Source organism: Anarrhichthys ocellatus, unplaced genomic scaffold (assembly GCF_004355925.1).
Source record: "Anarrhichthys ocellatus isolate YVR2014 unplaced genomic scaffold, GSC_Weel_1.0 scaffold44, whole genome shotgun sequence".
NCBI classification, from domain to species: domain Eukaryota; kingdom Metazoa; phylum Chordata; class Actinopteri; order Perciformes; family Anarhichadidae; genus Anarrhichthys; species Anarrhichthys ocellatus.
This window is the reverse complement of record NW_022280074.1, coordinates 391,225-415,696: the sequence shown is the minus strand read 5'-3', so window position 1 is coordinate 415,696 and position 24,472 is coordinate 391,225. Positions and strand designations below refer to the sequence as shown.

The 24,472-nt window shown below is 42.2% G+C and overlaps 1 protein-coding gene across 2 annotated transcripts in view; it reads right to left on the bottom strand.

Moving 5' to 3' along the window:
• Positions 1-8,995: 8,995 nt before the first annotated feature.
• mtcl2 (microtubule crosslinking factor 2) overlaps positions 8,996-24,472 on the bottom strand; it is a 104,778-nt gene continuing 89,301 nt past the window's right edge. For both annotated transcript variants that reach the window (XM_031868785.1, XM_031868786.1), the window contains exons 16-24: positions 20,922-21,071; positions 20,493-20,609; positions 18,589-18,653; positions 18,224-18,353; positions 17,393-17,983; positions 16,969-17,224; positions 16,663-16,881; positions 15,010-15,428; positions 8,996-14,655 (exon numbers count right to left, since the gene is read on the bottom strand). In XM_031868785.1, the coding sequence (XP_031724645.1) occupies positions 14,506-14,655; positions 15,010-15,428; positions 16,663-16,881; positions 16,969-17,224; positions 17,393-17,983; positions 18,224-18,353; positions 18,589-18,653; positions 20,493-20,609; positions 20,922-21,071 (2,097 nt within the window). In that variant the 3' untranslated portion in view covers positions 8,996-14,505. The remainder of the gene's footprint in view (positions 14,656-15,009; positions 15,429-16,662; positions 16,882-16,968; positions 17,225-17,392; positions 17,984-18,223; positions 18,354-18,588; positions 18,654-20,492; positions 20,610-20,921; positions 21,072-24,472) is intronic.

The window sequence follows — 24,472 nt, the reverse complement described above, 5'->3', positions numbered from 1 at the left end:
ATTGCACTCTGAGGTGTTGGTGTGTGAGAAATTTAGGTTTTGAAGCTCCTAATTAAGGATATTATATGTTAGTGTATTTACTTGTAGGAGTTTGAGCACAGTAGTGCGTCTGTGTGATCAGGTTTGAGGAATGTGCTGAGAGCGGGGGTTGTGTGAAAGTGGCTGCTTGAGGTGTGAAGTTTAGGACAATGGATCAACGGCCCAGGAGGGGCTTGTTGGACTTCAGCCAATCAATGAGCTGATCGATGTGCTGAGGAATGTATCTTTGGGGTGACAAAAGGTTTGAAGCTCTGGGGGATTGCAGATCTTCTGCTGGCCACCGAGGAGGGCATACCAGCCTCCTGGGTGGCTCGGATTGGATCTCACATTTCATAGAATTTATATGTTTGTTTTGTTATAGTGTGATTCGGTTTATGACTATTTGTATCTGTTTTTATGCTTCTTGGATAATAAATCCATTTGATTTTGACTTAAGCCTGCTGTTGTGTTTTGGAGGCGATTGAGAGCACATGGCTGCAGGAAGGAAGGGGGGCGAATTCTCCCTGTGTTCAAAAGTTATGGCCATAACAGGTGTTGGGTTATAAGTTTCTTATGTGTGTGAAGCATGTGTCTCACAATGGAACGTCAGCAGCACAGATGTGAACCAGTGGTGTGATGGATCATCTAATCCTCTAAGTACAGTTTCTGATGCAGATCCATAAACGACACTCGTAATCTAACCGTGGATCTAATTTGAGCTTCATAACATACATTTCAAGCATACAATACCCGCTCCCCTGTCCAACCCTACAAGGCATTTCTTACACTTATGCACAATACTTTAATGTGTTCTCTTTATGACGCGCTGGAGTCAAAATGTACTTCTAAAAATCTGTCTATAAATCACTTTCATACCGTTTCTAATGACTCTTTTCCTCTAATTGTCAATCTTGGGAAAGAACATCTCTACTTGATTTAATCCCATTTTTTTAAATTAAATGACCCAAATTTCTCCTTTTCCACAAATCCCCATCATCTGCAAATCGCCGTCTCCTCACATCTACAAAACATTTTGAATAATGTCATTCATCATTATTAAGACTAGTATAGGACTTAGCTCACTCTACTTTTACCTGGATAGTTCTCTTGTTCAAAAAGTCCATTATCCAATTAAAACTTGTCCTCCAATTCCCATTCAATATAACTTAATCTTTTCCATAGTGTGCGCTTTTTCTTCATCCACTGCAGCTAGTTTCTTTAATAACTTTCCTCACTTCATCCTCTGAACAAGACACTGGATCCAAAGCACTCCTTCCTTTCCTAAATCCTCCCTAGACACAGTAGATTTCGTCCCTTATTAGCCAAAAACTGCCAAATCAGACCACTTGAAAGCGCTGTTGGGTCAAATGACTCAGCATGTAACTATGTGCGGATAAAATCCACTCTAAAGGAAGGAACCAGATTGATTTTAAGAAAACTTCTAGTGTGAAATATCCCCGACAGGCTGCACTGAATCTACAAACTACAACGCAAGGTAAGAGAAAACACACAGACGTAGGGTGTTATTGCATCTTAGTGGAATCTACTAGTTTGTGTTAATTATATTATATATTGTATCTAATTTGCATCACTTTGAATAACTTGTCATTACTTTGCATGTGAATTAATAGTTTTTTATTGGAGTATTAATGTGAACGTGTTGTATTGTGGTTTTTATCTTCTATAATGTTATACAGTAATTCCGCCACAAGAGGGCACCACACCACCAGAAATATGTTTGGTCTTTTCAAGCACAGTTGAACTCTCCCTTTGTTTGTTTATTCAGTCATTGTCTGGTTCAAGTCCTCATTTACAGCTACGAACCCTGTTATTAAAGATGGTCTATGACGGTTAAAATAAGCAAATTAAGGTTTAAAAACTCACCGCACAAAATGTATTGCTGTTGATGGCGGTGTGTAGTCATTGAGGAGTATGTAATTAATAATGGGGATGTAACTCCAGTTCTATAAGTATGTGCGAAGCGGTAGCTCAAAATCACAACGTAAATGAAAAAGTGGAAACAAAAAAAAAAAGGAAAGTTGCGGTGGAGAATATAATTACACAGCACAAAGCTATGCCTCTGGTGTTGTGTCGATATGAACGGGTGAAATCTGACGCTCCACTATGAATCCTAACCTACGCCTGCAGTAAGTATCTGATGCAGGACTCCTGTTCACCTGTTCACTCCTAATAATGTGTTCTTTACATTCACAGGCAAATGGTCCCGCTGCAGGCAAAGAGAACGACTTCCTCCTCAGTTCAAGGGAAGAAAAACCTGCAAAATAAAATGTAAATTTCTATTCACCACTGTTATGGGAATATTAGGAGGTAAAAGTATCATGATAAGCCGTTGGTGGTACAAATTCTCCAGTCGGGTACCACTAAGCCACTACAGAGGAAGAGGGCACGATGAGGTGGCTAAAAGAGAGCCAAACCTCAAACCGTGCATTCATGTTTGTGTCATGTATTGATTTTAAGGAACATTACAGTCTCCTTATTGCCATCAGTGCATGTCTAAGTCATGTAGTTTATTCGTCAAGTCTTTCTCTAGTTTACTTAGTGTATTAATGAAGGCAAAATGCAACTAACTTTTCCATTTCAGGTGGATGGAAGCATGCTTCCTCTGAACTGCAAGGGGTAACTCGGTCGGTCGCTCTCGCTCTGATTGAACCTATGCCGTCACTACAGTCCCTCAGGGCTCCCAAGTGTAATCACTTATCTGATAAGAGAAATAAGAAGCAGGGACAGAGAAGACAGGTCAGTGTGGAGCGGAAGCAAAGTGTATATTTGATGCGTTTTCCTCATCGCTGCAGAAATCCATGCTTACTTTTAACCGCCTGTTGTTTATGTCTTCATTTGAGGTGATGGTGACTTGGCTCAGTGAGTGTTTTGTGAAAGGAAAGGCCCTCCCTTCCTCTCAGAGCAGATTTGGTCCTCATCAAATGTATTGGCAAACATTCCACCGTCTCTGTGAGAGAGATGCCGCGCGTATCCGTGTGTGTTTTGTGCATTTAGTCTGGAGTGAAGAGCTCGAGTTCCTCTCCTTGTGTTTAGTTTTAATGACTGGAGCCTCGCTGACTGTATCCTGTGTTTGTACGTGTGGGTGTATTTTTGGCTGCGTGATGTAAACTGTGACAGCTAAACCATAAGTCGCACACACATTTGATTTGTTTCATTTCTATTCACATTTACATACAGGTAGATCCCACAACTTCTGAAAACGGGTCACTGTAGTTTTTTTAGCGAATAAAGTAAATGGTGCATTTGTTTGGGACTATTTCCAGCTGTGGAGTAATACACATTTGGTGCCTTAGTGAGTATTTACAGCAGCAGGACAGTGGATGTGGGATTTATTCTAAAGAAATTACAGTGTTTATCGTAATGAAGGAGCATGGCACCCAGTGACGTGACCTCATAATGATGCCTCATTGATGGGTTTTATATCGTCTCAGGACAACAATGCAGGTCTATTGTGCAGAGACGACGCTTGTTAGGATCAATTCATCTTGGGTTTGGTCTTTTCATGGGATTTGTTGACGGTAAGAGTAAGACAGATATTACATTTGGGAACTATTCATTCCAGCAACTCAAACCTTTTCAAAATGAAAAAGGGAAAAAAGGGTCTAACTTCCTCCTGTGAAGGATACTTTGTACTTTCAGTCCTTTGCCCGGCTCCCCTCATCTCATACACCGCCAACCCATTCTCAGCGATAGATAGGCAGATACAAAAGAATACTGCTTTGACATAATACCTCCTCAAGCTTCCTCTAATACTGACCTATTTTAGCTAGGTTTAGACTACACACACACACACACACACACACACACACGAGGCAGAAGTCTAGAAAGATAAAAACAAGTGAAAGTTCAGACGAAGTTAGAGGAATGTTTGCATAACGCTCTCTTGTATCTCCACATCCTTGAGTTGGTTGAATTAACAGGGAATCTAACTTTCCTGGAGTTGATACACCTTAGTTTGACTGCTGGGATTTGGGCTCAGTGAAATTGCCTACTGAAGAAAATCCATTGAATTAACTGAAGGCGTAACACGAGGAACAAGTAAATCTATACTTGCTGAAATATTTATGTGCCCTGATTGAGTCGTTTTTTTTGATCAGCTAACAACCTTCATGTGTAAGTGTTTCAAAAAATCATCTCACTCGCTGATCATGGATGTCGTGAAACTCAATAATATAATTCTCATTTATGCATTTACTGTATGTAGGTCCAGGTCTAAAAAAGTACAAATAACAAATCAAAAGAGGAGCATACATTTGGATAAAAAAAAATAACAGTGTAACAATTACCAAAGACAAATTCACTTTGAGTAACAGTCCAGTCAACAAAATACTTAATACTACCCGGCTCTACCATTCCCTCTCTGATGTTTCAGTTCAGTCAAAACAGGAAGTGGTTCTTTTGTTTTTAAAGGTTGCTTCCTGTCTGTCCATCAGGGCCGCTGGCATCCTTATAGCTTGTTTGCTCTCTCATAATCAAGACACTTTGAGGACAAAAGCAAAAGTAAATCGAACAGAGAAAAGAAAAAAAGTGTCAAAGAAAGCATGCGACTGAACTAGTAAATACTGGAATCCATAAGACAAAAGACGACAACAGTGCACATTGTAAGTGCACTGTGAGGGAGCACAGGAGCAGCTTTCATAAAGTGAGACACCTGACTTGATGAGAAACCAAGAAAGTCTAGTTTAAAAAAATAAAAAACATTCCGACTTACAATTGTTAAGTAACCCTGATTCTGTGTTAAGAGTTATTAAATGACTATATCAATACACGAAACATCATCTGAATGGTAAACATCTAATCAACTTTCACGTTTCAGACATTTTGCCCACTGATTGATTACTTAACATTGTTTTTTTTAATCTCAGCTACGATGTCCAAGAGCCAAGATTGTGTTGTATTATACTCTGCATTTGTTGATTAAATTTAAAGACATTTTACACAAGTCAAATTATTTGTGTGAACTTAAAAGGGCCAGTGTGTAGGATTTAGTGGCATCTTGCGGTGAGGTTGCAGATTGCAACCAACTGAAACATCTCCTGTGTGCCCTGAAGCCTGATGGAGAACTATGGAGCCTGATGCCAAAACACAAATGGACCGGTCTCGAGCCAGTATTTGGTTTGTGCGTTCCGGGCTGCAGTAGAAACATTGGATGGTAAACTCGGATAAGAGCACCTGTTTCTTATTTAGATATAAATGGCTCAACACAACTATTCATATTTTCAGGTGATGATACACAAAACATACAGTTGTGTGAAAAAGTGTTTGCCCCCTTCCTGATTTCTTATTTTTTTGCATGTTTATCACACTTAAATGTTTCAGATCATTAAACAAATTTAAATATTAGACAAAGATAACACAAGTAAACACAAAATGCAGTTTTTAAATGAAGGTTTTTATTATTAAGGGGGAAAAAAATCCAAACCTACATGGCCCTGTGTGAAAAAGTGATTGCCCCCTAAACCTAATAACTGGTTGGGCCACCCTGAGCAGCAACAACTGCAATCAAGCGTTTGCGATAACTGGCAATGAGCCTTTTATAGCGCTGTAGAGGAATTTTGGCCCACTCATCTTTGCAGAAATGTTGTAATTCAGCCACATTGGAGGGTTTTCGAGCATGAACCGCCTTTTTAAGGTCATGCCACAGCGTCTCAATCGGATTCAGGTCGGGACTTTGACTAGGCCACTCCAAAGTCTTCATTTTGTTTTTCTTAAGCCATTCAGAGGTGGACTTGCTGGTGTGTTTTGGATCATTGTCCTGCTGCAGAACCCAAGTGCGCTGCAGCTTGAGGTCACGAACAGATGGCCGGATATTCTCCTTCAGGATTTTTTGGTAGACAGCAGAATTCATGATTCCATTTACCACAGCAAGTCTTCCAGGTCCTGAAGCAGCAAAACAGCCCCAGACCATCACACTACCACCACCATATTTTACTGTTGGTATGATGTTCCTTTTCTGAAATGCTGTGCTACTTTTACGCCAGATGTAATGGGACATACACCTTCCAAAAAGTTCAACTTTTGTCTCGTCAGTCCACAGAATATTTTCCCAAAAGTCTTGGGGATCATCAAGATGTTTTCTGGCAAAACTGAGACGAGCCTTTATGTTCTTTTTGCTCAGCAGTGGTTTTCGTCTTGGAACTCTGCCATGCAGGCCATTTTTGCCCAGTCTCTTTCTTATGGTGGAGTCATGAACACTGACCTTAATTGAGGCAAGTGAGGCCTGCAGTTCTTTGGATGTTGTTCTGGGGTCTTTTGTGACCTCTTGGATGAGTCGTCGCTGCGCTCTTGGGGTAATTTTGGTCGGCCGGCCACTCCTGGGAAGGTTCACCACTGTTCCATGTTTTCGCCATTTGTGGATAATGGCTCTCACTGTGGTTCGCTGGAGTCCCAAAGCTTTAGAAATGGCTTTGTAACCTTTTCCAGACTGATAGATCTCAATTACTTTGTTTCTCATTTGTTCCTGAATTTCTTTGGATTGCAGCATGATGTCTAGCTTTTGAGGATCTTTTGGTCTACCTCACTTTGTCAGGCAGGTCCTATTTAAGTGATTTCTTGATTGAGAACAGGTGTGGCAGTAATCAGGCCTGGGTGTGGCTAGAGAAATTGAACTCAGCTTTCCAAAGATGTGATAAACCACAGTTAATTTATGTTTTAACAGGGGGGGGCAATCACTTTTTCACACAGGGCCATGTAGGTTTGGATTTTTTTTCCCCCTTAATAATAAAAACCTTCATTTAAAAACTGCATTTTGTGTTTACTTGTGTTATCTTTGTCTAATATTTAAATTTGTTTGATGATCTGAAACATTTAAGTGTGACAAACATGCAAAAAAATAAGAAATCAGGAAGGGGGCAAACACTTTTTCACACAACTGTACCTATTCATGTTATCTTAAATTTCAGCCAACACTAACACTGGCCCCTTAAGTAAAAGTCAAAAGTAGGGCATTTAAAACGTTATGGGAGAAGAGGATGATTTGTGATACTACTGATTATATTAAAAAACATCTTTAGTGGAACAACATCAGCAACGAAACCACCTCTGTTCAAACCCACAGATGGGCACTCTGTAGTCTGTGCATACAGCCGATTATCAATTATACATTTACAACTACCTTCCCCAGTGTAGCGCGACAATAATTCAATAGAAAACAGACAACTCATAAAAAGTAAAATTATGGGCAAAAAATAAATCTATGGACAACAGCAGAATAAAACATCACCAAAGCAGACATGTAAAGAATATAAACCACACACACACACACACACACACACACACACACACTACAGCAAAAGAGAGACACGAACGTGAGAAAGAAAATCCCACTTCGTTGCCTTGTAAAATAGTCGCGCGCTAGGCGGTATTTAAACATGTGCACGATGCACCATTTCCTCAAAAATCGAATCTGAAATTAGACAAATTGTCTCATGAATGAGATTTTGAAGGGCTTTAATTTTGAAATGCTCCATCAGAATGTTCTGGTTTCTGTGTGAGTGACACCTTGAGGTGGTCTGCTATTATCTGCTATTAACCTGGAGTGAAATGATTTTGTAACTCATCTGGAGAGTCCAGTGAGGGTGTCTTTGTACTCACCTTTCTGAACGGCACCGCAAAGTCCTCCACAGTTCTTCTCCGTGAACCGACAGGTCACGAACATCGTGGGTGTGTCGCTTAGCGTGCTCGCCAGGTGGTGCAAATCAGTCATTAATTAAGATAGAGGCAACCACTTGTTTAACCATGCCGAGGTACCATAATGCTAATTATAACCACACCCTTTATGTGGTACTTCATTTGATTGTGCTTGAAGTAGCTTCAGCCCGCAAAAATTTATTAAGTATTATTTCTTAAGTAAAATGACTGATTTTTAAAAATGCTCAAATAAAGTAAAAGTTCACAAAAACGACTGAGCACTGCGTCAAGTGGGTCCAAAGACGCAGCCCACTCATTCGTTACAATGAGACCAATGCAACATCAGCATGTTAACGTTGTTAGCATTTGAATACAGCATTTAGCTGAAAGCACCACTGTGCTTCAGTACAGCACCACAGAGCAGCTTGCAGGGATGTACTCTTATTCATTTCCTGCAGGGAAACTCTCTTTCTTCTCTTCTTCCACTCATTTTCCCTTTTCAGTCTCCCATCCTGCCGGCAGCAGGTTGAGCGACCATCTTCCTTCCTTTGTATTTGTTGCACAAACTACAGATTCAGCCCGAGGCTTAACACACCGTGCTAGTTTGTGTCACTAAGTGTTTAGGACCTTTGTTCTTTCGGTTGGTCTCTATTCCTTCCTTCAAGCAATCTTACTCATCTCCTGTATCTTGTTCTTCAGCTCGTTGTCATTCTCTCTCTCCTTCTTATCCCATTCAGTTTCCTCTTCATTGTCTCCCTCTTACCTTCACAGATTTGCAAAACATACCAGCTTCATTTCCACTTCGAGCCATATGAGGATTCAAGACAAACAAAGGGATAAGATGACTATATAGCTTCACAAAAACAGAAAATAAACTACAGAGTTTGTTTAGTCTGCAGTTCTGGCTGCTTACGGCGAAAAGAGGAGTGCTGCCTAATTACTTCATATAATTCTATCTTTCATAATGTGTGTTTTCCAAATGCTGTCGCAACAAAACACCATCTGTCCACTCCACTCAGTGGGTTAGGTCTCCTTTATTCATAGAGATAATAAGCACTTGAACAGCCGAGGCATTATGCTGACATTTTATTCCCGTCTGTGATACTGACAACTGTTGCCATCCCATCCACTCACAACACTCACCGTTGGGTTCTTTCAACTATGGCCGCAACATAAACCAAATATCATTTGAGTTGCCCATACCTGTATAGTCACTGGACGAATAGCAACTCATTTGTTATCAAAGACGGTAGAGGACAGGGGGACAAAGAGGGGACATTTTACCCAAAGCTCAATATGTACAAAATGACGAGAAAACAAACCGTGATAAATTCCAACAAACATTTATTTGTGAATTTTATGACAAACAGGAGGCAGTTATAATATCTTGTTTTACAAGCTACATTGGTTGAAAAAAGAAAAGAAAAAAAACTTTAAATCCTCAACCTTTTTAAAAATCCACTTGGATCAAATTTCCTCATCTTACTCATTAAACGTCTGCTGCCTTTTTTGTTTTTCGTCAGCTTCAAAAATGCACCTATGTACAGAAGAAATGCTCAAGTGGGGGCCTGTAAAGGGAGAGAGCTACATACTTCCACAGCGCGACCCGCCTCAGATCAGCTGTTGACATTCAGCTGTTCTCAAAGAAACAAAAGGAGGGAGATAGTACAAACCTTTTTCTGTCTTTTCCAATTTGCAATACAAGGGGGACACATTTCTATCATTTAATTTGTCATTCATTGCAGTCTCCTATTATTCAAGAAAACAGGTGTTATTAAAAAAAGACAAGAGCAGGTTATATAAAGCAAATATACAGGCAGTCTCTAGGTAATCGTTGAGCTAACATTATGAACAGCTAAGAATTCATTTACATATTCCCAGGATGTAACAATCATATGAATGGTATGGAAACACGTTAAAAAGGCTGCTTTTCAGGCCACAGGCTTACAGACACACGGGGGATAATGAGAGTCGTGGTTTGTGCCATGCAACCTGTAAGAGCTCATCAGTTATTGGCTGGTGATGACGTGCGACCCATTAAAAACCGTCTGTCATTGGCTGCTATGTCTGTGTACTTATAACCTGAGGGGGAGGAGCAAATATAACACCTGACAGGCAGGTGGAAAGGCCGGAGAGGCCGAGGCAGAACTGACCAATGACATCCGAGTCGGAGAGAGTTTGGAGTCTTCTATGCTGGCGAAAATACATCCACGTTAAAGACCAGAAGGAGCTGTGAGGTGTGTTTCCAGCTATATCAGTCACATCTGACGTTATTATAGGAAGAATCACGAGTTGTAAAGCATTAAAAACTAATTATTTTATGTGTTCAAATCAGCTAAAAACATGAAACGTTCTGTATTTTTTTGCGTCCTCTAATATGAAATGAAAATAGTTTTATCCACAGTCTCAACGTGCGCTGGAATCGTCTATCGTATCATGTCTAAAATACCGGCCTACGTTCCATTCTGCAATATCAGCAGAAAACATAAGACTGGAGGTTGGCTGATAACAAAACATAACCGTGGTCCGAATTGTTTGCCGCTTGGAGGTCTGGTCACACAAAAGCAAAACCAATTTCTGAGTCGTACTGTAGTCCTGACACTGAGGTCCCTTATTGGTCAGTCAAAATGTATGAAGGAGAGCAACAATGGAAGATGAACGTAAACACAGATCATTCTACACCTGAAGACATCTGATCTGAACTCCAGATGTAATGAACCATCGTGCAGTTCGTACTAGGTGGAGTCAACTATTTGCAGAAAAATTGTTGGTTTAAATTCAAGCCAGACATCTTTGCAGAGGAGAGGCACAAAGTGACCGTCTCATTCAGGGCGATGCACAGAAACGTTAAAGATACACTCGTACCTTATCGTCGTGTTACTTAATGAGGTGACTCAGAGTTCGGTAATGGTGTAAAAAGTGTAAGAGGTAGAGCACAATCTTTCTCACAATCAAGAATTATTGTTTCACTCGTGTCATTGAGCTGGGCCACGTTTGTGCTTTTATTTTGTAGGGTTTGCGTTCATTCAATTAAAATTAAAATCCCACTGTCTTCTTGCCTTAGTATCACTGACTCTGCCAAGGTCCTCCTCTTTTTAGTTTTGATAAAATGTGCCAGACCTCCTGACTGGGAAAAAAGTTGACATTACTACATTAGCATACAGAGCTGTGTGCAACAAATGCAAACAGCTAACCGTGCTAGTGCCAAACAGAAGCAGTATAATTAGCCACATTTTGAATAATTGTAGGAAACATAACCACGGAGAGGCAGCAAAGAAGTGGATTATGCTGCTGGAGTGTGAACTGGTCATTGTGGAATCCTTGAAATTGCCAAATCCCAGCAGACAACAGCTGCGAAGAAACAAGCTAAACTTTTCAGAGCCACCTTTCTGGATGGCAAGTTTACAGTTTGATACGACAAACGGTGGATTTTCTGTGGACTTTTCCCTAAACGTGTTTTACTTTTCAGAGTATGGAAAAGCTAGTCCGGACTCACAGGTCACTGCTTTGCTAAGTGAACCTGTTAGCTTGTTAGCGAGCTAAGTCTTAGCGAGCCCTTTTCTGCTGTTATGTATTATCAGGTAATTCTCTTAAGTCACAACACCAGATGTGGTTTGTAATTGTATTATGTAACTACAAAGCTTTAAAAAATAATATCATGGAATGTAGACAGGAATGGATGTGTACATATTAGCGGTGCTATTTGGAAGCATTCTAATGAGGTCATATGACTTCATGTGGTCTTTAACCAATTAGAGTGCTTGGCTAAAACAACCTGTTGTATAATTGTGGTCCAACATCTGACCCGTCTATTCCCGTAGCAAGTAGCTTTTGAAGCGGTGACTGGTTTCAGATAATTGGGTTTTGTACCAGCATCGAGGGCTGGAGCGGAGACAGACAGCCGCATGTAGACTGTGGCTTTTCCTCCCTGTGTTATTTAAATACATGCACTGTTACTGTAATGCCCTATTTTAAACTGCTGAGTCATTAAATCGTGTGCAGAGATGGAGAAACGCTCGACTGCAGCTCACAAATAGACATAGTTCAAATAGATGAGCCCACAGCAGATGTCACACTAAGTAGCACCGTGATAACTGAACAGAAATAATAGAAACAACAGGCTGATAAATCAGCAAAAATATCCATACAAAATAAACCAAACAAAAATAAATTACTTTCCAGAAATACAATAACCCTTGGTATAAAAAAAAAGTTAGTATGGTGTGCATACTATGTCCTACTATACCTGTAAACCGTCTTGTCCTTCCTCCACTGTGGTACAGTACTCTATTGTAGCTTTACTTACTACAGCCTGATCGCAATTATGTGCATAAAAACAATCTCGCCCATTTAAAAAAAAAAAGGCCCGCTGTGTTTGTTTGTGTTTTTTTTTTTTATATGGAGTCCAGTTTTGGTGTGAGCTGACTAAAAAGTAATCTGACAGGCACTTTGAATATCTATTGATTGATTGATTAGAAACAAACAAAGGGACAGGAGAAAGAAATGGAATTAAAAACCCTTCCAAATATGATTGTTTTCAGTTTACAGTATTCGTTTTAAGTTTCCAATTCACCAATGAGAGCATTTGTGTCAGTAACCCCGGAACATATTTCTTTGTCTTTTACTGACTGTCTCGAATGTATTTGTTAAAAAGTAAAAACTCAGTGCTTAAACTACTCTGGCTTCAAACGGACAGTCACAGCTCTCCGCTGGTTCTTTACCAAGATCCCGTTATAATGCTACATTTTTCAAAATGCGTATAGATTTCGTAGAGTAGCTACGCCGGCGGTGACGTACTACAACACGAGGACAGTTGTGCGTGAGAGAAGAGCGGAGGGAAAAGAGGAAGTATTTAAAAACTATCCCCTTCACTAGACCTGGAAATGATGCACTGGTACACCATAACGCTGAGAATTCAATGACTAAACGTACATACAAACCATACACACACACACACACACACACACACACACACACACACACATCTGGGAAAGACTAATAAAAGGAATGCTTCCGAGTTCTCCTTGGACACTGCTTAGAGTTAGTGAGTGTTTCTGGTCGATGAGCATTTTGAGTTTGGACACACCTCGTATCTGATGCCATGAAGCACAGCAGGGTAGGGATGCACCGATGAAGCTGCTGGACATCAGGTCAATATCATTAGTGTTGTTAAAACCTTTCTTAATCGTATTAATTAATTAATTAATTAATTCATCTTAACCAGATTCCAAAAGTCACGCGTGACGTTGATATTTAGTGTAAACCACCTAAATGTTCTGTACTGTTTTTTACAGAATGGAGGGAATTGGAATACTTTTTTTGGCCTGTGGAGCAGGATGCCAAACTAGTTGTTGAGGCACTCTGCAAAACTGGTAAAAAAACAAGTTTTGAAAAGTCATATCAGTGCATCTCCATCCAATGCCAAGTGAAAACAGCAGATGGGCTTTTAGGTGGACGATGATCAAAGGGTTAAAGATGAATCCTGACATCAGTTAAGAAATATCTCAAAATAGGAAACGAGCAGGCACTTTCTGCCTGCTGCAACAGGTCCAAACCAAAACTATAATTCTTCCAACCAGACTCTGGAGGGTAAGACGTTTGAAGTGGGTTTCCTTACATCTATAGGGTTTAGTAACCACAACTACGATGCCACAAAACGTCTCCGTATTAGTGGCCAAAGTCCTTCTGTGAGCACAAGGGACAGTTACTTGCGAGCAGGCCTGGGGATCTTCTTTCGTTCTTTCCGTTTGCTACTACGCAACAATGGTAGGAGGTCCACTCAAATCAGTTGTATGGTCTCATTTATAGAGCTGACGAGTCCAAACATCAATCCATGGAGTCCAAATCTAGTCATGCTGGGATTTGTAGTCCAATAAGAACTCTCCTTTCACCATCTACCGTAACAGGACCGTTGAATGCCAGGCTGCAACCGAAGCAGATGCGTCATCAAAAGGTGGCGTTATCAGATCCTTGTTGGAGACACTCGTTGGATAGTTATTGTGCTAATTGTGCTAATGAATCAAAAAGGCAGAATTGCATTTCCCAGCACAGCATGTGTGTATATGACGACAAAGTTCAGAGAGAAATCATCTTAGACTGATGGTTTCAGAGTTGCTACCACAATGTGGAAGATCTTTCCAGCTGTGACCTGATGTCTCCTCTCCAGTTTTATACTGTGGCTCTCAAAGTAACACATGCACTTTCAACGCAAACTCAAACTGGGACCACGTCCTTTTTTCCTCTTTACTTATCTGTAAATCCAACATGGCTACTGGTCCAACAGCATGGTGGCAAGACGACGTCGTAAAGGTGGATTTTCCAGTCCAAAACGGACAATTTGTAGTACCTTATTTTGTAAATGTGTGGGGGGGGGCTTTGAAGGGTTAAGTAGATCCGGTCCTGACATCATAGTTTTACTTGTTAGACTAGTTCGTGGAGTTACTCTTGTTTAGTAAAGCGTGTCAAATGAATGTGTGTTTTATGTCCTGCTGGTAGTTTTGTGATGGTTGGATCTGTTGCTGGCTTGGAGTTTCTGACCTCCCTGTCCTTGGCATCAGAATGGTACAGTCCAAGACTAGTGTTATGGATGTGTGCATGTGGCAGTGGGTTTGTGGGGCAGTCTGTGCAGTGTGCTAGCAGTGCACCTGTGTGTGTGATGTTTGGCAGTGCACCTGTGTGGCAGGTTGTATGTGTGAATGTACATTTGCTGACGTGAGAGGTGTGAGGAATTGGGTTTTTGTCATGACAGTGATGTACAGTTTTTGTGAAGAATTGGTATTGCGTGTGCATGTGTGTGTATGTGTGTGTGTGTGTGTGTTGCGTGTCTTTGAAGCGTCGTCACTCGTTGCAGGTGTCCCCCTGCTCCTCGGGTGTCGTCGGAGACTCTTGTGGGCGGTGCTTGCACTGGCTGAGCGAATGGTGAGCTCCGGCTGCTCTTGACGGTCGGGCGAGGCAGGAGGACTGGGCAGCACAGTCACAGGGTGCATCCTGGGAAATGGAAAGATGTCGTATTTATCCAAACATGTAGGTAGGTATGAACGTTGTCATATTATATTATGAACATATTTTTTTTATTTTAGATTGAGTTTTAAAAAGACCATACCAGGGCAAAATGACGGAAATACAGAAAGAAATCAAAAACTGTTGAGCATGCTTTCGAAAAAGAAACCACTGTTCTACTGGAATAGTAGAAAGAATATAGACTTTTGTAAAACCCAGATTAATTGTTGGCAGAGGAGCTGTGATGTACAGTAAATGTTATTTAATGTAAATGGAATAAAACAACCACTGGTATGGTCCTCTTTAAAGTTCATAATTAAAGCACATTTCCGATGGACGCACCTCTGTCCCAGATCCTGCCGCGCCGGCGTTGCTCGTCGTTTCTTTCCCTCCTCCCATGATACCGACCATCTCCTCCTTGACCGTCTGTCTCATGAACCTCTTATTGACGATCTTGGTCACGCTGTCGTTGCTTCCAGCCAGCGCTCCGAATCCCCCGACCACGACTGACACGCACTCCGGCTTGGGCTCATCCACTCCGCTGAAACTCCCCGAGACACCCGGACCTCCGAGGCTGCAATTGGAGTCTTTTTGCGGTCTCTCCTCAGACAGGGCGACTGCTCCTGGGCCACGGCTGCTGCAGACATTCCTGAAGAACTCCTGGACCAGGCTTCCGTACCGCTGAGAGCCGGGGTCAGGTCCACAGACCGGTGCACTGGTGGGTTTCCCTGCGGCAGGAGACTGCCGGGCTGGACTGGCTCCTAATCGCAAAACAGCGATTCAAGACAGCGATTATATCCATTTTCCAGAAATTGTGGTTTATGGGACTGTTTGAATCCTGGACGCATGCTTGCACTGTCAAGTCAGTGAATATTCAACAGGAATGGAGACTTAAGATGTGAAAGCAAGATTGTGAATTTTGACTCATGGTAGACGTTTGTGTTCTGCCTCTGACCTCTACGAGTAATTTAATTCACCAGGTATTCTAGACAAAAGCCGAATGACATGAAACACAACAGTTATATTGTGTTGCCATACTCCACTGCACTGTACACCTGACATATTAATTAAAAACATCATTGATTTCTACTCCACTTTACCATTTAGAATATGTACATTTATTTAAATAACTGATGTAGTAAGGGTTTGCTCTGTTTTATAATACTGTCAACTGAATATGTTTGAGTTTTGGACTCTACTTCAGATAAAACAATTGATATTTCATAGAGTTCATAGAGTGTGTAGATGGGTGCTGAATCCTTAAAAGCGAAAGACTGCATTCCACTTGAGTTATTTCATATAAAATAAAAGTGATAAGATATCTATTTATTAATTCCGAAGGATATTCTTGTGCCAGAGATTGATGAAAAATTACCACAGAAGAATAAGAAAAAAACAACAAAGTAATAATAGAGTAATAAATATGTAGTGTATAAGAAGTAATACTGACTGGATGGAATAGAATAGAACATTTTGTAAAATAAGTAAACTAAAAGAGAAAAAGTAAATTACAAGAACATAAGAATAATAACAAGAGTAAAAAATTAAGTATATAACAAATAATGCTAAGACCCGCCCCTAATAGAAAAAAATAATGTATGCTTTGCACTGTGTGCAGTAACAAAATAATGGTAAGAAATAAGTGGAGTGATGTCAAAGACCTGACAAAAATAACACCGGTTGACATAAGTGGGCAAATAAATGACTCCTTTTGAAATTTTAAGCAAAAAGTCAAAAGTCAAAGTTAATGAATGCCAGCAAATTTGGTTGATTGTCTTTTTTTAAGAGCAGACATTTTGACATTTGCAGGAAAACCACAGGTGTTACTAAAATACAGTCTCCGTTATAATCTTAGTACGCTAGCATGAACAGGATCCTGAAACCGAGGCATTCTGCCATCATTGTATTTTTTACACCTGCACTTCTCCTACTGTGACATGTCAAGTGACAGAATGTCTTCCATGAAAAGGGTTTTATCTTCACACAGTATCTTACCTCCATCAGCCCTCCAGAGCGACTCTGTGCTTCCAGCGTGTTCGACCACACTGAAGAGGCTGGAGAGGCCGTCGGTGAGGCCGTTCAGGACGGGGCTGTCCCTGGTGGTGGTGGAGCGAGCCCACGCCGAGCCTCCTCCTCCACCAATGGATCTTTGCTGGAGGCTCCACAGGCTCCGGTCCCTGGAAGAGGAACTGCCGTCCAGTCTGGAGATGGAGCCTAAAAACAGAGCAGTCGGGTGTCACCTTCTCCCAAGCAATAGTGTTTACAGTGGATGTTAGAGGCCGGAGAACAAACTCTAATTACCAGAAGACACTCTGCGCTGTAGTTTGGGTGAGCCATACTTGGGTGAACAGCATGGCCTATCGGTGCGGCTGTGAACTTTATCCAGGGATGAGGATATCTGCCGGGTTCGAGCGGACACCAGCGAGGATGTGGTTGTTGACGAGGGGCGAGGAGACCAGGCTTTATGGTGGAACCCTCTGCTGGTGGAAGGGTTGTCGGTTTGAAGCCCGATGCTGACATATTGCGCAGTGGTCTGCGTGGACCTGGTGGACATGCCCTGGGGGGAGAAAAGGAAATGATGGAGAACATTTAGCATGTTGAGAGAAAACAATGAAGAGTAATCGAAACAGCCACAGAAGAGAGATGATTCTGAAAAAGACGCTTTCCCTCAAACCTATGAAAATAGTTGGACTATAAGGTCTTTTCATTATTAAAAAGAAAGTACCTGACTCCCAGGTTCCTTGGAGGATTTCCTCTCCAGAGAGGAAGAGCGTATGGCCTGGCGGACACAGTTGGTCATCTCCTTCATGTCATCACTCAAGTTGGCGGAAATCTCCCCGATCTCCAGGCCGTGGAAAGCCGACGAGGGCGTCATCCCATCAACCGAGCCGCCGACGCCGTTGCTGGCGACACTGGGGATCGAACCGGCGATGCAGCCGCTTCTGCTCTCCAGCAGCTCCCTGTGCTGCTTGGACAGTGAGCTCAGCCACTGCTCGTACGAGGACGAAAAGGAGGAAGGAGGTTGTTGCTGCTGAACCTCAAGGGTTCCCACCGCAGCCACGCCTGCGTCGGAGCCACTCACTCCCAGGGAAGAGCTCCCGTTCTGGGCCTGCTGTGGCTCTTTGGCCTCCTGGCTCCTTCTGCGGTGCTCCATGCGTCTTACAGCAGGAGGGCTGTAGTAGATCCGGATGCCGGTGCGGTCTGGAGCAGTGTAGCTCCTCTGGACGGTCTCCAGATCCAGCTCTGATCCCACTAAGCTGCTGCAAGAGCCGCTGGGACCGTCCCAGGTTTTACAGGTGTCCCCAACCTCTGGGGTCTGGGATGAGAGTGGGGACAAAAAAAATTTAATAAAATAGTGATCAGTATACATTTTTACTATGCTGTCTTCAGCTTGAGGAGAGCACAGATATTATGACAATTGTTGTACAAATCGTATAACTTTTACAAGTACAACCAGTCTTTGTTTCACTAGTCTTGTCAAACATATCAAAGCAAAGAAATCCCAACAAACTGCACATCTTAAACCAATAAATGTGTAAAATCACAACTTGTTCACCTCGTTGGTTAGGTAGGTCCAGTTCTTCCTGGTGAGGTCACCCAGCTCTGGGACAGCAAACTGAATTCTCTCCTCCTGATTGGCTCCACCGTTGACTTCTGGGCCGTCCAGCGCTGAAGTGGACTTGGTTCTTTTGATTGGAGGAGGAGGACGGAGTGGATGAGAAAAGAGAAGCAAAGTTATGCTCTGCTCATCGAGACGACAAATTCACACTCGTTCATGAAGCCGTTTTCAACATTTTGCTGATAAAAAGCATTGATGACACAGCCCTATAATCAAACAAAGGTTGATTAGAAAATGTTCTGATTTCTTCCACATGTTACTGATTGATTTAAAACTGTGAGATAACGTGTTTAAATTGTTACCTTGAAGATCCTGTTCCATTCATGACGACTGTGTCTGCAGAGGACTCGCTGCCGAATGACTTTGACTGTGAGGACAAACACACACCTGTCAGTGAAACCACACAACTATTTTTTTTTTTTTACATCTTATTAGCATTTTTGAAAGATTGCATCATTTGAGCAAATTGTTCTTTTGGCATTTTCCTTTTTTTTTTTCACACCCTGGCAGACATCCACTGTAGACACATTCATCTCGTTGCCGTCCACTTCCTCTAGAGCTGTTTTGGCAGAAGGAAGTGGAGACTGACAAGTAAAATCTATCTGTGGCAGACAGCATGCAAACACACACACACACACACACACACACACACACACACACACGGTGATGCTGAGTCAGATCATGTCACACTTCAGAGGAGAGAGACAGAGTGGGGAGAGGGGAAAAGGACATCTGCAGATAATGTGCTTAGTTGTGCAGATACACTTTCGCCTGCAACTCACTGAACTGCAGACCACGCTGCACGGGTGTGTACAGTACACTGACAGATCGCTAAATATAGACTAGTTTTTAGACTACATTCCTTAACAGGCTTACTTGGGCCCAATGGGGTACTTCTGCAATTGCCAGGGGGACTGCCACTTCAACCTTAACCAAACTAGCTTAATCCACCCCAACATACCATTTCAACTGGAAACAGTAAACATCAGATTTGTACAGCAACTCCGAGAAGCTCAAATGACACTAAAATCCAGCTACTTTTACACTGACTGGCCTGATGGAGGCACTGTAATCAAAAGTCAGAAGTCTCTGGAAGGCCCAACAGCACAACACCAGTAGAGTAGACAGTAGATGTGATTTGTGGGTGACAGAGCGTGACACAGACACACTCTGAGAGACTGAGACAGAGTAGATTAAAGGATGACGAGCTGCGGACTGCTGCCAAGTTTCCAAAGTAGCGCACGGCCACTTAATGGAAGGAGTGAGAAGGGATCACACGCAGCAGACAGGATGAAGGAAAAGGAGAGGAGAAGAGACGAGAAGAGGAGTGAAAGGAATGAACAGAAAGGAAAGGGAAGACAAAGACACCCTCAGACTGAGAACCGGAGACACAGCAGACAGAGACATCTTAATTTCTTTGTGTATTTATGGGGAAAAAAACTAACTACCACTTTAAAACACTGATCCCTCCCAGACATGTTGCAGCAGCTTGGCAGTGACTGCTCTGATGTATAATCAGCAGATCAGACTGAAAAAGTAAGGCAATTACACCAGAGAGGCTCCTCCTCCTGACTCACATTAGGTCATCAACAGCTGCGGTTACTTGTCAGCATCAGCAAAGTATCCCAAGAGGAGAAATATCACCCTATAGACAACAGTAACTTGCATTCTTGTTCTATTTTGACATTTCTAGTGTTGCGTTTGACTTTAACTTACTGCATGATATGTCTGGTACTGTATATAAAGGAAGGAGGCCCAGATGGATGTGAAGTTGGTTTGAAGTAAACTGACAATAGGCGATAGTGGCACATGAAAAGTGTTCGTGAAAAACTAAATTTGACTGAGTTGTAAAGTTGACACATTTTTTTCTATATCATTTTAGTTTTTTTGGTGAAATGCTAAAGGCAGTCTAAAAGCAGCCTTATTGCACTAGCTATGGCTTTTGTAAAATGTTAATACTATTTCAGAGAAATCATCAGATGTGATTGGACGTAATCAAAAAAAAGTGTACCAAAAACACACACATCTGATCCAATGACTCGATACCCTTTTGAGGTCCTTCTTATCTCAGACACCCTCATCCTCTCAGATTCCATCACCCAAGATATGCTCACTCCTTCTCTCTTCTTCATCTTTGACATTTCTCCCTCTCTCTCACTCACACACACACACACACACACACACACGCACACACACACAGTCATACCTTGCCCTGTTGTGCAGTGGCCTCTCCCAGTCTCTGCTCCCACTGAGCTCTTTCCTGGCTGAACCTCTCCAGCAGCTCCAGCTTCTCTCTGCCCCAGTTCCTCTCCCCGATCTGAAGCTGATTGGTCCGCAGGTGGGTCACAGCGGAGAGACGAGTAGAAGAAGGAAAAACATCAGAGGAAGAGGATGGATGAGGAGTGCACACCGCCGGAATATGAATTTTAACACTAGATCGATGTTAAGTAAAACACAACTCTTGAGCCGTCACACAAATTGAATAATACGTTTTTACAACCGGAAATTGAGCTGGAGAGATTTATCTCTTTGTGAGAAAATCTCCCAACACAGTTTGCTCTGTCCGTGTAAACAAAGTCACAGATGTTGCTTGTTTCCTTCCAACCCAACTGGGTGCGTTCAGACAGACACTTACCTGTTTAGTTAGGTCCATCACGGCTGCGTAGGAATCGGCCAGGAGGTGCTGGTGTTCTTCACACTCCCTCTTCAGCGCCACCTTCAGGTCCGCAGGCTCCAGTGCATCAGTGACGGACAGAGAAGCTGCTTTTCCTGATTTGGTCTCAAGCTGAGAGGAGAAAAGACACAGAGATTATGGTCAAAATCTCATTTACACCCATTATCAAAATAAGCACGAGTAATAAGTCCTTCTTATAAAGTAGCAGTGTTAAAATAATGCTGAGTGAATGTATCAGCGGCATCATTACATGATGATCTCATAAGATATAACATCGCGATACGATCCCTCTTCATTGGGAACAACTGGAAAAAAGACACTGGCGCTCAGAACAACATGAACATACTCAATTAAAGTACAACTTCAGTAAAATCTTGCTTCAGCTCTGCCCTTAAGTAAATATACGTAGTTACTTTCCACATCAAACAGGCACATACACAATTATTATTATGTATTGGGGAAAAGTCTGTTATATGACCTCATCCTCCTGACAGAAGGCAAAGTAAAGTCTGCACACAGATGAGATCCTTGTGAGGGCTTTCTGCTGCTCATCCATTGATGTTCATGTTGTGATGAGGGACTGGTGAGGAGGACAGAGACCACAACCTAGAGAAATGTCTCTCTGTTCTTCTCTGTTGATTATATCTTTGCTACTGAAGCTCTCTCAGCTATTCCTTCCTCCTCCCTCTGTACCCCTCTTCACCATCTCCATCCCTCTCACCCCTTCACCCTCTCTCTACTGCTTTCTCACCTTCTATTTCCAGGTCTCTCTCTCTCTCTCTCTCTCTCTCTCTCTCTCTCTCTCTCTCTCTCTCTCTCTCTCTCTCTCTGTATAAATCTGTCCTGCTGTCACAGAGCCTGGTAGGTGGGATCGCTTGAAATTTTTATGAGCAGCTCTGCTTTCCCTTTTCCTCAGTGTGAGCCTCATAGTTCACACAGACGACACTACCGGGCCCATCAGTTTGACAAGCAGACGCACACACACACCTACACACAACCCCGGACCCATCAATCCCCCGTGGCTCTTTGGCACTGGCGTCCGTATATGGTGCTAATGGAACCGTCTGGCAGCCAATCACAGCGTAACACATGCTCGCCTATCCAATCTCCCGTCTCCTATGGCAACTGAGCGTTGCTCGTTAGTGACGAATGCAGCCTAACGAGCCCCGCCTCTTAACGAGGTTTACTGCCGAGGCATTAAGAGGGAGGCGATTTCACCGGCATTTATTGGTGGATGAGAGACGCCTGGTTCACGACTCGCCACTCATCATTTAGCAAGTTCAATTACTTCTATATATTCAGCCAAAACCGTGAATATAAAAGCAGATATTCATTAATTAAGTTTTACTAAAATAATCCCAAGAGGACACTTCAGGGCTTGGTTAGTGAGGAATCTGGTTTAGCATAAAAAAATCCCCCCTAAAAGTCAGCCATTGATTACATCTTTGCCTTCGCATTTGTCACACTCATCATGTGGGTTTTTCTAAAGTATCTATGTAGAAGCAATGTTTCGTACACGTAGAAAGAGACATAGAAAGTATTTGTAGACACACAGAGCCAAGAGCTACAAACAACAACAGCGCTGTGGCAACAAACCCCAATCAAACCCACAGGGGCCCTTAAGTGCTGAAGTCAAGAGGAATTACTTAATTTTACTATCATTAGATCCATTGTTGTTATTATACCAATCAGAGTGTATAAGAAGGATAAACTCCATGTTTAGCCACTGTGATCTTCCTGTATAATATATGCAATGGCAAATTAGTAATACAATTCTTAATACTTTATCCTGATACTCTACTGTAGTTCATTCTATTAGCAATGATCTGGTAACAAACAGTAACTGTTGATGCAAACAATACCACTGTTTAGTGTGAGACGGATCCACTACTATGTGCTGTGTTGGGCAGCATGTGATTTTAACAACAGGACAACAGTGAGGTGTGTTTCCTCTGTTAAAGCTATCAGTACTCCATATCAGCCATCAGCTGGTAATTCTAGGGCAAGCAGCAACCACAACCATCCTGAGACAAGATGTGTGCCAAGTTTATAAATAGAAACAGAGCCTAGCTATTACATAATGCATGCAAATGTTAAATATAGCAAAGCTGACTGCGTTGCATCTACAACTGAAGCTCTGAAGTCTCATCTCAACCTCAATTTCTGCCTTTTTTCTGTCAGTAGCTGTTCATAAATGTTCTCTATTATGTGTAAACAGACAAACAAATATTCTGAGCAGCATTTAGCCGACAGAAGTTGCTAATCAGAGTTTTACATTCTTAATTTACCTCGGACTTTCTCGCGTGGGGCTCTCACATGACACCATGTTGACTACAAATACATTTAAGAGGTCTGAAATGATGAAGCAACGGTGTCGCTACGTCATGGCTTGCTGTTTTCAAGCTAACGATGCTATATTGGGTTCTTTTAGCTGTATCGGATTTTTCCCTCAAACCTTAAAGGAAGAGTTTGACATTTTGGGAAAACATGATTAGTTGTATGCTCATGCCTTTATGCTAAATATGAAGCTGGAGACTGGAGACAGATAGCTTAGCTTAGCATAAAGGCTGGGAGCATGCTGGGAGCATGAGATTAGATACAACATGTTAATTAAATGAGCTTTAGAGGCGTCGGTAGGCAGTTATTTTTATTCCCTTTGGACAGAGCCAGGCTAGCTGTTTCCCACTGCATTTAGCATACAGTCATGGAAGACGTATCGATCTTCTCATCAAACTCTCAGCAAGAAATTATTTCAAGCCTCAATTTAAGCAGAGCTTGACTGCAGAGGGAACAGATCAGAAAACACTTATACTAGTCATTCCTGGACAGTCACGTGTATTGTTTCAGAAGAAACAAATAATCTAGTTTATTGTTTATGTATGAGGACTCATACAATGGAGTTACACATTGAGGTTTCTGTTGTCTGAAAAGACGATCTCTTTTCCCTGCCCGACCCCTTTATCTTCATACTCCCTTCACGAGTGAAGTGGATTCAACAGATGTGAGTGATCAGAGCCTCCAGCTGCTCTCGACAGGTGTTTGTAACATGTCCCACTGTCAGCACGGATGACTGATTAATGGACAAAAAAAAAAAAAAAGGAGGCAGTGTTGTACTGCACGCTTTCAGGGCTCTGGATATCTTTTCTACTTCGCTGACGGCGTTTGTTTATCAGGCTGAACGGCGAAAATAATTTCCTGTCAAGCCGTTTGACAGGTAGGACGGTGTTTGAAATTGAGTTGACTTGTTCAACAAAGCCAACAGCTGGAGCTACATGCTACCAGGACGCCTTGGCACCGACGTGGTTCGGTGGGCTGGTGAATGTCCACACACACACCCCACCAGGAGGGCAAATTAAAGGCATACTTTACAGTGTGCATTGTTGGCAGAGAAGAGATTAGTTCCAGCTGTGGCGTCTAGGCTGGTCTAGGACACCCATAGTATACGCACACGCGTGCGCACGCGCGCACACACACACACACACACACACACACACACACACACACACACACAC